Here is a 13,762-nt window from a genome sequence, read left to right on the forward strand (position 1 = left end):
AATAACTGTTCAGAAGACCTTTACTTACAACAACAAACAGCATTTATAATGTATTTCAAAAGTTGTTTTTTTTATTAAACTTGGATTTATCTATGTTTTAGATGGGTCTAGGTTCTACACCATCATTGTTTTTTCTAAATCTATTACACTTGTTTCAAATTCTCCATCATCATAGTTTGCTCTTTGACATCATTTTCATCTGCAAAGCACTCTTCCTCCTGATATGGGCACTTCCCATTCCCTACAATCACTGATCCAGCTCTGGAGACTGATCTGTTGGGGGCTGTTGACTGGACTGGGAGCACAGCATTCCCTCTGATCCGATGGGAGAGGGTTCTCTGGTGCACAATGTCCATGGAGCACAGCTGGAATTTAAAAGCTGCCTGAAAGCCTTTGCGAAAGTTCTCATTGAAGAAGCCGTAGATAATGGGATTGACGCTGCTGTTGAAGAAGGCTAACCAGTGAGCGAAGGGGTACACATAGATGTTAATGACACGGTACTGGTGTTCTGTCAAGCTGGCGTAGTCACTCAGCATCATCAGAGTCCACAGAGGCAGCCAGGACAAGACAAAAAGCAGAGCCACTACTACCAGCATCATTATCACTTTTTTCTTCTTCCTTGAAATGGTGTGACGACTGTCCATGATTTGTTTGTTATTGCCATTTCCCTCTCTGGGTACACTTCCTCTATCCCCTGTAGGAGGAAGAGTGGTCTTGAAGAGGGTGAAACCAATGCGAGCATACATGATGACGATAAGGCTGAGAGGAGCAAGGTAGATATTAGCAAACAGGACAGTGGTATAGATTTTCCGCATCTCCTGACTTGGCCAATTCTCCCGGCACCAGTAAAAGGGACGAGTGTTGCTGTTGGGGCCAAGGACAATCCTGATGGTCTGCTCCTTTGTAACCTGGAGCATGACCCCCGAAGGGCACATAATGAACACAGCCAGGACCCAGATGATGACAATAATTAGCTTTGAGGTGGCGATGGTCAGTTTCTGCCTGAATGGGTAAACAATGCAGCGAAACCTGACACAAAGGGGGTTAAACATAGTGCATTTAAGCAATCAGGCTTTGTTTTCGTTTTTTCAGAATCCAAAATACAGATTTAACCAGAGGTCATGTAAAAGCCCTTACCTGTCAACAGCTATTGCAACCAGAGTGAACACAGACGCTGACACAGAAATCCCTTGAACCATTCCACTCAGCTTACACACAATGCTTCCAAATGGCCATCCTGCAGAAAGGAAAAAAGAACTGTCAATGTATAAGCATGAGAATTTCAACCAAAAGATTTCAGAAAAAATAAATGTTGATAATGCGGCTACTGCCCAACAATTTTGTAATAATCTAAGCTCAGAAAACTATCTACATTTAGATGTATGACCTGTATAAGACGTGTAAAGAGAACCATGATTAAAAGAAATGTTAACGTTACTACCAATGGCTCATTATGGTCACCATGATAACCGCACACCTGTGTCTGTGAAGTATGTCTGAAGAATATTGCTCCATCTTGTGTTTTGTCAGAATCTCATTGAGCTCCATTATCTTTTTCTTGTAGTTATTTGTAATTTTTGTCTATGTTGTGCAACATACCACTACAAAAGGTTATAGCACACTTTTCTCAATTGAGCTGCACGTTTTGGTGTATAATGTGCATGCTGTGCTACAAGATACAGGACAAAAAACAAAACAGTAATAAGGATGAGTCAATGTTTTCACTTCAGCACCCTTAATAAATCACACTACAAGGTTCAATTTTACTATCTTGAAAGTCTTCCTGTGCCTTTCTGTTTTTAAAAAACTGAAACCCATTACTATTACCTGTTATAATGTTGTCCACAAGCGTGGTTGGCATGCAGAAGATGCCAACCAGCAGGTCACTGATGGCAAGATTGAGAATAAATAAATTGGTGACAGTGCGCATGTTCCTGCTGCGTAGCACAATGAAACACACCACCCCATTGCCCACCATGCACACCACAAAGATGAGCAGGTAGGACACGGTGAAGACTGCAGCTACACTGGGTTTGTGCAGGTAGAAATCCACATAGGTGATGTTCTGGTGGGTCAAAAGATCATCCTGTAATACCGAGAAGCTGGAGAGGTTCAGGTCCTCCGAGGTGGAATTAAAAGCTAGATTTTCTGTCATTGGGATATCTAGGTGTAAGAGAGACACAAAGATGGAGACAGGTGGCTTTGTTATATCTTTGGCATGTCAGAGCTCATTTTCTGAATAAAACATCCACAGAAAGAATTGTGACACACTTCACCCCAGTGACAGCCCTGTCCTGCAGACTGAAGAGGAGAATCAAATGGTATTACATAAAATATTATAATGTCCTAAAATAAATTTATGTTTGAATTGATTCAGACAGCATATGTCCTCCCACATTCACTAAAACAATAATGTGAATATGTGCCACAATCAGTCATCATTATTTTCTCTCGCCTCCTCTGCCTCTGTTAATGATGGGCCTTTCTGAAATCTCTGCCTTGCTTTTTCCTCTGCCTTTCATCGAGCGGCTATAAAAATGCCTCTATGTGTAATAGTGTGTGTGCCTTTCAGGGCTGCAAATAATCACATTGTAGCAAACAAAAGAAAATGCTGCACAACAATCAAGCTGTGTGCAGAATCCGGCATTTTGGGAATAAATGAGGTAATTGGTGAAGTGAGGGATAATTTCACACGTTTTTACAGAACTTCAATATATTTAGATGTAGTTACTTAAAGTCAAGTTTATCAACCTTATCAATATAGTCAGTATTTCTCCAGTTTAATACTTAAAACAACTGTCTCCATTTTATACACAGTACTTCCTGTCCAAATAAAATGATTTAATCCGCTCTAAGTATTCTGATGTCATAAAATGCACATTTAATAATGTTATTTAATAATTTTAAATAAGTTATTATGACCTAAATGATTGACTCTTGTCATATTCTGTATCACTCTTAGCTGCATAGTTTGTCAAAAGAGAAAATTCCTCATTAAATCCAAAATTTGCTGTAAACTGTTGAAGAACACAGCTACTGGTGCAATATTTTCAGTCAAGCTGCAGGATTATTCATGAAATTGTTGTCTTTGAATCAGAGACTTTTAGTCATAAACTTCCTCTTCTAATTTTGTAACAATAGCATGAATAAAAACAAATGCTCAAGCCTGTTTCTAAAATGCTGTGACATGTTAAAGAGGAACAAAAACAACTTCTGAAGATCTGTAGTGAAAGAAATATTTAAACTTATGCAAATACAAATGAGTCAGACAGCCAATTCTTTCCATTGTTGAAAAGATTAGGTTATTGTGTCCAATATGCTTTTAAAAATACTAAAAAATAAGACTAAAATGATGAACAATTAAGGCAAAAGAGATAGAGATTTTTTTTCCTAAAAATTCTTCCTTTTACTCAATTTACAGTTTAAAAACAAATCATACAGGACTTGGGCTGAAAATGAGTTGTTTCAAAATACTACATTTAAAAAGGTCTTAAAGTTTCTCAAAGAATTGCACATTACGTTCTTACCTTAAGAAAAGCAGAATTTAAAAAGGATTCCTCACAGATGCTTTAATTCCAGACACTTCTCTCATTCAGATGAAAAAGCAGCACACTTTTATCCCTACATGAGATCCTGTGCAACCTCTCGGCGCTCCTGCAGGCAGGGACTGCTGTAGCACTTATAGATGACAGCGAGGAGACAAGATTCACCCGGGAGAGACGTGCTGCACGGGCTGGGAGCATCACATGTTCAGAGGCGTTATGTGAACTGAATATTATAGTCATAATTTTTCTGCCAATAAGGGGCAAAGGTTTTGAAGTCAGATATCTGTTTCTTTGGCATCAAGTGAGTGCAGAGGAACATCACAGCCTGTAATGGATCCAAATCAATTCTCCTTTTCAGTGATTGAATCAGCACTCATCAGGCTTGCAATGATCTCAGCTTTTGTTTTTCACTCCTTCAAACCAGAATTGTTTAGGTGGGAAATGTCAGGTTGGATAGGAACAAAAAAAGACCCAGAGTGCAGAAAATTAAGGTAAAAGGAACTAAATAGAAAACAACTTTAACAAATGAAACACTGACAGGGCCGCAAAAATAATGATACAGAAACCAAACCGGAGGAGCAGATAACATAAACACAGGGAGCGAGGTACTAGAAGCAAAACAGTATGAAAGAATGAGCAGAGGTGTGAATTGGAAGTGAGACTAGGAAAGTAAACTGGGAGGGAAGATTAAGTGCCACAGAGGTTCATGAACAAATGAAGTGTGAATGATTAACTGAAGGTGAGGATGACACCTGAAAGTCAATGACACACGGGGAGGTAAACTAAAAATATAATGAACACAGGAAGCTGTATGGATGAAACAAGGAAAAGGCATAGCAAAACAAATATTAACAGAATCACAAATAAATTCAAAATACAAAACAAACAGACATACCCATAGATCATGACAGTACCCACCTATCCCCTCTTTTAAGGACCAGTTCCCAAAGTCCCAGAAAGGTTTTAGGTTTGAACCAAACATGGTGATTTGATGGTCAAAATGGTCAGTTTTAGTCTCACCTGACCATAGCATTTTCTTTCACATGTTTGGCACTCTTTCATGAAGCCCAGCTCTGTCCAGCTTTCATAGTGGTCCTATAGTCAGAGCTGCTCAGCTCCATCAGGATTATATTTGGCCTCCTGGATGTTTCTCTGAGTGACATCAGACCCAGTTCATAGGTTTAGTGGATGACACTTTTTTGGCAGGTTTGCTGGTGTGACATCATCTTTACATTTCCTAATGATGGATTTAACAGAGCTTCATGGGATGTTCAGGGTTCTGGATTATTTTTATACACTAACTCTGGTTTGTACTTCTCCACAACTTTGTCTCTGACCTGTGTGGAGAGTTCCTTGCTGTTCATCATGTGTCTTGCTTTGTGGTAGATCTTACTATTTTGAGGTAACGTGCTTGTTTTGTTTCTGGGTTCTCTCAGAACAGGTGTATAGATACTTAGGTTATCTGATGCTTAGATTGCTCACAGCTGGATCGTTTTCTACTAATTCTGTGGTAATGTCCATTGCTTCAAAGGGGAGGAATACATGCATCCACCTGTCAGTTTTATGTTTATTTAAAACAAGTTTTCTCTATTTGTCATGAATCTCATGCATTTTTTGTACAATTACAACTTAAAATTAATTTTAAAATATATCTAAATTCCAGGTTGTAAGGCAACAAAATAGAAACAATATCAAAAGGTGAGTACTTCTGCAACCCACTGTAAATGGTGAAAGTTGCAAGGAAAGATTCATTTAACAGTTATTGGTAACTCTTTGCTGATAAATAAGCAAGATGTGATATAAGATGAGAGGAGATCGAGGTGAGAACTACCTGTGCGCAGTAATACATAATCAGTGTGCATTAAAATGCCCTTAGCACTACTTCTGTTAAAACTGAAGATCTGTATGAAGTTTGGTATTTCACAAAATTAAATTAATCAAAAATTGATTGTTTTCCATTAAATGGCTTAGTATTAGTTAAAACGTTTTAAACTCAAAAACAGAAATCATTTGAAAAATTGTGTCCAAGCACGAAACTATTACTGATAGATTAGTTTTTCAAAGCCTATTTCTTTATTTTGTTAAACTTAATCAAACCCAATTTGTTGTTACTGCTTATGCACATAACTAAATATTCCAAATCACAGTTTTTCTTTCATGTGTTTTTATTTACATACCATAAAAATGTGAAACAACACCTCAAATGCTAACAAAATGTATAGAATGTGCCTGAAAGGAAGGACTGTTTATGCCATTATGTCCTATTGTCTGGAATATAATAACTACACATTGTCATGAACGGGGTGGAAGGAGGCGAACCCTGAGCGCAGACTCATGTTGATTAAAAAAAAAACTAATTTATTGAGAAATAAAAGGCAAACCCAAAAACAAAGGCTGACGTGGCAGCAAAACCTAAACTAAATACAAAAACCTTAACGAACTAAACAAAACCTGAACAGACCTGAGACAAGAGATGAATCAAAGGGAGACGACGAGGCACGAGCAAAAAGGGACAGCACATCAGGGAGACAAGAGTATGACAATGAACCAGCAGGGAACTGTGGAAAGTGACTGGGTTTTAAAGGCAGAGGGTGATTAGTGGAAGTGGGCACAGGTGAGATGATTAAGGAGCTAGAGGCAGGTGTAGATGGGTGAGAAAAGGGAAGAGAGAGAGAGTGACTGAGGAGAAGTGAATGGTGGCTGAGGCACAGGGAAGAGACAACTAAATAACAAACAATAAACTCGAACTGAAATATGAAGACAAAACATAATACAAAAACCTTACATCCTAACACACATTATGGAAAATGTAACAGTGACAGTCTAAAATAAACCACTCCAACGTTTCTTCTCTTTATGTAAAAAACAAATATGTAAATTTCCAATGAAAAGAAATAAACTGTGACGAAATTTCATGAATATTTCAGGAGGATTAGAAACTCATGGCATTCTCTTAAGTTTTATTGGAGGTTATGCAAAACCCTTGGATGCATAAAAACCTTATACTGAACTCAGTTTCTGCCTGACTCACAGCAAATAAATAGAACCATAAAACAAACTGTCTTTTTATGAATATTAAAAGCTTTAATCACGTTTGCTCGTTAGAATATAGAGATTGTTTAAAACATCATGAGTCAACAGTCTAAATTTTACATCTGTGTGTAAATCAGAAAACACAAAAAACATCAATTGGTAAAGTTTCTATGTTTACTGATTGTTTCAGATTTCTGCTCAAGAACATACAGTTCTATAGCCTGAAGCTTTAGACTGTTAATAATTTTTCTATTTGAGAATTTATTTTTAAATGTTTTTAGAAATCTTACATTCATTTATCTCTTATATTTCAAACACTAATCCGAGGTCGGGTCATGAAGGCAACAGGTTCAGGAAGAAAACCCAGACCTTCCTCTCTCCAGCTCCTCCTGGGGATCCCAAGGTGTTCCCAGACCAGAGAGGTTATGTCATTTTCCCCAGCAAGCTCTAAGTCTGCTCCAGAGTCTCTACACCGTGGAAAGTGCCCGGAAAACCTCTGTATCTTTTATAGAAAAATGATTTATATCAGAAATCAGAGTGAATTACTCAAGTGCTTAATTTGAATGATTCTAAATAATAAGCTTTGAAAGTTCCTAATCCATAATTGCTATTACTTTGAACAAAAACAGCTATGAGGATGCTTATTTATTTAACCCTAATTCAAAAACAATAAATAAATAAATGAAAACAAAATAAAATAAAAACAGAATGCAACTAGAAGCACTCCAAAAGCACAAACCTCCACCAAGGCCATAGGGTCACTGTCTGCTTGGAATCTTATACAAAATTCCTGAATTTGGATCGTGATCCGGATCAGGACCAAAAGCTAATCACTTGTTCCTTGTACCAGGTTTGACGTTTCATGAAAATCTGTGAGTAATCTTGTTCACATAAAGACAGAAAAATGCTACTGAAAACAAAAACTCCTTGAATCTCATAGACTCATGTGTTATGCACAATAAAAAACATATAAAAATATCAAATGTTTAAACTAAGAAATATAACAGTTTTTTGGCAGCAACACCTCTCAACGATGTTGGGACAAGGCCATATCCATCATTTGTCTTCATAAGATGATCTTAGTTTAAAACTCTGGGAAGAAAGACAATGGGAGATAAGCCTTCCTTCAAGGAATGTTCAGCCCACATTTTGTATATTATTTCATGCATGAAAGAATGGATTTCTGATGTCAACTGATGTTATATTTCACCTTCATTAAAAGTATTTCATATGGCCTCTTTCAGAGTTTTACTTTTAATCATGTTTTCATTTACCTAGCAGTTGTCACAAATTAATATGCTGCAGCTTGAATACCATCATCTGTAAGATGATTGCATGTTGCTTTAAATCAATCTGCTAATCAGGATTCTGTGCAAGACAATATACTGCAATATGCCTGAATAATGTATTACTTTATCATAGAATATTAGATCAATCCATAAATTGTGAGATACAGTCAACAAAAGAAAGAAGTTTTTCCTGATTTTCAGACCTGAGAATGATTTAAATATGAGTATATAGGACAAACTTTTGTTCATCAGTTTTTGTAGCAGTTTTGTGGTGGTTTCTGTCACTCTGGTTGTTCCAGGATCACATTGTGTGAGGGATTAAAGTCTCACCACCACTAAACCTCAGCTGTATACTCAATGCTCTCTATTAGCTGTGCAGCTCCTGCTACAGCAACACTTTTAACATTGCGTTCCTCATACGAGCCTTAAAACAGAGGATTTTTGAAGAACTGACAGAAAACCTGAAAAACAGCAGATTAACCAAGTATAAAATGTTTTTTATCCATTTTGAAATGTTTATAAACAAACCTATATGACCACAGTTAATGGCAAAAAAACAATTAATTTGAAGGAAATCTTGGTCTTGCTGAACTGCCTGTAATACCCTGAGGAGAAACACACTAATGGCTGCTGTGGACGGAGACACAGTGAGCAATCATTGGTTCATGCTGTGGACCCTAGAGACCACCTCATGTACGCTGTTTGTAGTTAGTTTAAAGCTCTCAGGATTAAGGGCTACCGAATAAAATCACTTTTTTTAAATGACAGAAAACCCAGGGCAGAGTTTATTAGTTTTATACAGTATTTATCACCCACTGTCAAATGTTTTTGCTTGTGTGTGTGTGCTTGCAAGTTACCCAAAATATCTTGTAAACCACTGGGCAAATTGTAATGAAACTTTCAAAAAATAATCATTGGACATCCATCTGTGGCTTGTTAACTTTTAGAGTCAGCTCACTTCTAGATGGCAGCCACAGCCAGGTGAGCTTACAAAACAGAAAAAATGGTTTTAACTCTATAACAGATACTGAGTTCAGATTCGATGTAATAGTAGCTGCGATTGATCCCCAACATATTCTGAGCACTAACAGATTGTGCAAGATCTTTGTGTAAAATTCTACCATTAACTGTAAGAAGTCAACTCTGTCTGTCTGGTGAGACATCTTATGAACCACTGGATGGATTTTAATGAAATTCTCTAGAAGTAATCAATGAATGTAAACATTTGCAGTTGATTAACTTTTGAACACAACCCAGGTCAAGATGGCCACCACTGCTCATTCTCCTTTAAAAATTCAATAAATAAATAAATGGCTGTACAATTTTACAGTAGTTGTGATAAAATTGTGTGTGATAGTAGCTGAGAGTGATTCACAACATCTTGATATATTACATGAGAGTGTGTATACGTTTTCTTTCAGTAATTGAATAACATGACTACAACTCTGTCATTCCTCAACATATGATGACCTTTTCTTCATATTTAAATACCAGGGTTCAGTGCACGTGGCACAGTGGAATAGTGGTTAGAGCTGTTGCCTCCCAGAAAGAAGGTTACACGATCACTTCCCGGCCTGAGGCCTTTCTGGGTGGAGTTTGCATGTTCTCCCTGTGCACACGTGGGTTTACTCCGGGTACTCCGGTTTCCTCCCACAGACCAAAAACATGCATGTTAGGGTAATTGATGACTCTAAAATTGTCCCTAGGTGTGAATGGTTGTTTGTCTCGTTTGTCTATATGTGACCCTGCGATGGACTTGCGACCTGTCCAGGGTGTCCCCCGCCTCTCGCACAGTGACTGCTGGGGATAAGCACCAGCTCCCCGCGACCCGGAATGGAGAAGCAGTTAAAGAAAATGGATGGATGGATGGTTCAGTGCACCAAGCTGAAATGATTTCACAGGAAACAAATGAAAAAGTTAACAGTTTTGTTTTGAAGGGGAAAGGAAGCCAGGTGAGTAGTTATTTGAGGGAAGAAACAGGAGAAACATTATTAGAGTCCAGGTTAGTTTACAGATTGGAATTGGATTGGAATTATCAAAACCAACATATCTTGTTCTAACTGTTGTGTTCTTTCTTTAAAGGTGTTCTTTCTTTACAGGTTCATCGAGGAGATGGCCATGATTCCAGGGTTCGCGGTACAAGGGCAGGATTTCCAGAGTTTGGGGAGGTGTGTGACGTTTCCTCAGGAGAAGTAGAGAGCAGACAGGCAGATGGGAAGCAGGGTGAGTTGACTTCTCCTTGTATTATGTCGGGAGGAGTGTAAGATGGAGGCAAAACGTTAGTTGCTTTTTTTTTTTTACTGAGGTGCAAGGACATTTCTTGTAAAGTTAAATTCACCATGTCACATTTAACGGTCCAACAAAGAATGTTGATTCAACTCAGCCCTAAGTATGGTGCGTGGTGATCAACTGCACCGGGTAATGTCAGAACCAGTACCTCCCAGAAACTGCCCTCCCAAATTTATTCTGTAAGTAAATGATTGGTGGACAAAGAACAAAAAAAAAAACAGGAAGCCGGTGAGGCAAGTTTGCCCTAACAACACAACACAACCCCCCAAGAGCCAAATGGTAATCCAACTACTCCAACACGTTAAGGTGGCGATTCAACTGAAGTGGTTCAGGCATCTACTCAGGATGCCTCTTGGGCACCTCTGGGCATGTCCCACTGGGAAAAGACTTCAGGGCAGACCCAAAACTTAGAGGAATTATATATCCTGTCTGGTTTGGGAACACCTTGGGATCCCCAGGAAGATCGAAAGAATGTTGCTGAAAAGAGGGAGATCTGTTTGGTTTTTTTCTAGACCTGTTGCCTTCATGACACAACCACATATGCACAGCAGAGGAAGAAAATAAAGAGGAAATAAGGAGGAAGTAAAGATGGAAGGGAAGACAGACAGACAGATGGACAGAGAAATTAATATTTCACCCCAAAAAAAGAACTTTTCAAATAAATCAACTAAAGCTTAAAATTAATATGACATTCATTCTCATAATGAGTGGAAACTTTTGACCACAGCTATTGCCTGTTAGCAGTGTGCCTTAAACAAAAACTATTTCTGTAATATTTCATTTAAATGCATCCTCTACTAAAATAGTAAACAAAATAAACAAAAGGTTTGCTGGAAATATTTAACAATATTTCCAGCAAACCAAATATTATGTGGCCCCCAAAAGGCCACATAAAGAACTTGGACGGTTGCAGAAGGCTGAACCAACAGGCTAAACTCAATTGTGACAAAATTACATTTTATAAATACGATTTTCATTAGCTGTAACTGGGCAATAAAATCTGAACCAGTTAAAGCAAGAAATTAGAGCTTGTTAGAGCCATTGCCTCCCACTTCCTGACCTTCTGGGTGGAGTTTACATGTTCTCCCTGTGCTCACGTGGATTTACTCTGGTTTCCTCCCACAGACCAGATTTATGCATGTCCTTGTCCTAACTTTGGTTTTAGATATGTTGCTGTCATAAAATTCATCTATCTATTCATTTTCTTTACTTATTTTCATGCAGGGTTGTGTGCACAATGACTCCAGCAGTCATTGTGTAGGAGGAGGGGGACACTCTGGACAGGTTGCAAGTCCATCACAGGGACACATAGAGACAAACGAGACAAACAACCATTCACTCTCTCACTCACACCTAGGGACAATATAGAGTTACCAATTAACCTAACATGCATAAATCTGGTCTGTGGGAGGAAACCAGAGTAAACCCACGTGAGCACAGGGAGAACATGTAAACTCCACCCAGAAGGTCAGGAAGTGGAAGGCAATGGCTAATGAAAATCGCATTTATAAAATGTAATTTTGTCACAATTGAGTTTAGCCTGTTGGTTCAGCCTTCTGCAACCGTCCAAGTTCTTTATGTGGCCTTTTGGGGGCTGGAAATATTGTTAAATATTTCCAGCAAACCTTTTGTGTTTATTTTGTTTACTGTTTAAGTAGAGGATGCATTTAAATGAAATATTACAGAAATAGTTTTTTTTAAGGCACACTGCTAACAGGCAATAATGTTTTTGCTCATGTCTGTTAGCAAAATATTTCATGAACCACTGGATGGATTTTTATGAACCTATCAAAGAGAAATCACTGGATGTGCATCGACAACTGATTAACTTTTAGAATCAGCTTGGTTCCAGATGATTGCCACATCTAATCAATCGTAGACAACACAAAAATGGTTACATTTCAGGGATTTTTACAAATATTGAGGTAAAAATTGATTTGTTTGTACCTGTGAGTCATCTCCAACACATATGTGGATATCATCTTGAAATATGATGTGACATTGGGCACAATTTTATTTTTAAGGTTTGACCAAAACATCTACAGCTTTATTTTTCAACATAAGTTGATCTTGGTTTAAAATGGAATGCTGAGCCTTGAAGATTGAAAAGGTCAAGACAAAAAGGTGCCTTTAAAATGTTTTATGCTTATCATTTGACTTTTGGGGAACATCATGCCCTTGTCCATTAAGGCTTTGGGTACTTGGACACATTTCACTCTCAATACACAGTAACAAGTTGCAAACTATCAGCCAACCTCCCCTCTGCCTCCCAAGACCAAAAATCTGGTTGATAGCAGAAAGAAGCCTGTAAATACATATTTAACATATTTTGAAAATAAAGAAAAAAATTTTTTAATGGATATTCCTTTGTAGATATAACCATTATAGGTTATGGTCACACTTACACTGAAAACTGAATCACAGAGCTTCAATTTCTGTTTCCTTCAGAAAAGTCACTACTGCCCCCTTGAGTTAAAATTTAAAGCTGATTTAACACCATATGTTTGGGTACAAAATATTTTGGTAACATTATTCATACACTGAACCATAAAAGGTTTAACTGACAGTGCATCACATAGAACATATTTGCAATGCAGTGTTATAGATTTAATCAATCGTTTCAGTTTTTTAAGGTTTGTGAGAAAAACTGCTGCTATGTGAAGCAGTGGTTCATTAAATTCCTCCGCAAAATAATCTGATAATCTCTTCCTGAGCTTTAATGTTTCTTCCACTCCTCACCTGTAATATTCATTAACTAACTTGAGCAGATGGAGAGAGAAAAAAAACACTGAACCAGAAGAGGAGGAGTTAATAATTACCCTTTTTTTCCCTGGTAGGGAAAAGAACACAGTGACTCTGAATAATGAGCCAATTTGTTTCATTAGAGCGGACTCAGGTCCTCTGATCGTGGAAACTATGCAGCTTTCAGTTTCTTATCTCAGCTGCGAGGCAGTGATGTGACGACAGAGCTTACAGCTGAATCCATCTTTTTAAACACTAAATTAAGAAAAAAAAACACCTGTTTTTTTTTTTTTATTACATTTGTATTAACCTCATTCTTGTGCACATTAGTCACAGCCTTTATTGTTACTAAATGTTCTCATTCAGGTGCTTCATGAGCAGCTTTAAAAAGCCTTTTAAAATGTTACATATAAAGTTCTTTTTTAAAAGAAACAAACATGAATTTGACTTTTGTCTCAAACAGATGTTAAAATTCACTTTTAATGGTTCAAGACTCTTAAAACTTCACTAAACTTTAAGGGCCTCAAGGGGATCTGTTAGGGAAATCAAGTCCTGCTTTTCCAAGCCAGATCCAGAAGGCAACACTCATTATCTGGAATTTGCAGAGCAACACGTGATTCTTCCATGGACCGACAAGGTTAAAAACAGCTTTGTTATAATCCTCAAAATGATCAGAAAAGATTTCTGCAAACTTGACCATTTTAAATGTCCATCCATCCATTTTCTTTACCCGCTTTTCCTTTCTGAATTGTAAGGAGCTGGTGCCTATCTCCAGCAGTCCCTGTGTGAGAAACGGGGGACACCCTGGACAGGTCGCAGAGACACATAGAGACAAATGAGATGCTATTTTAGATGTTTTCTCTC

At 37.8% G+C, this 13,762-nt stretch overlaps 1 protein-coding gene across 1 annotated transcript; it reads right to left on the bottom strand.

Annotated features, from left to right (window-relative positions):
* LOC108242591 (neuropeptide FF receptor 2-like) lies at positions 1-2,159 on the bottom strand. The gene is made up of 3 exons (XM_017427519.3): positions 1,828-2,159; positions 1,138-1,237; positions 1-1,029 (listed from the first exon to the last, which is right to left on the bottom strand). Exons 1-3 carry the CDS (start codon positions 2,153-2,155, stop codon positions 144-146), a joined length of 1,314 nt encoding a protein of 437 aa, XP_017283008.1. The 5' UTR covers positions 2,156-2,159; the 3' UTR covers positions 1-143.
* Positions 2,160-13,762: the final 11,603 nt, after the last annotated feature.

This window comes from Kryptolebias marmoratus, linkage group LG14 (genome assembly GCF_001649575.2).
Source record: "Kryptolebias marmoratus isolate JLee-2015 linkage group LG14, ASM164957v2, whole genome shotgun sequence".
NCBI classification, from domain to species: domain Eukaryota; kingdom Metazoa; phylum Chordata; class Actinopteri; order Cyprinodontiformes; family Rivulidae; genus Kryptolebias; species Kryptolebias marmoratus.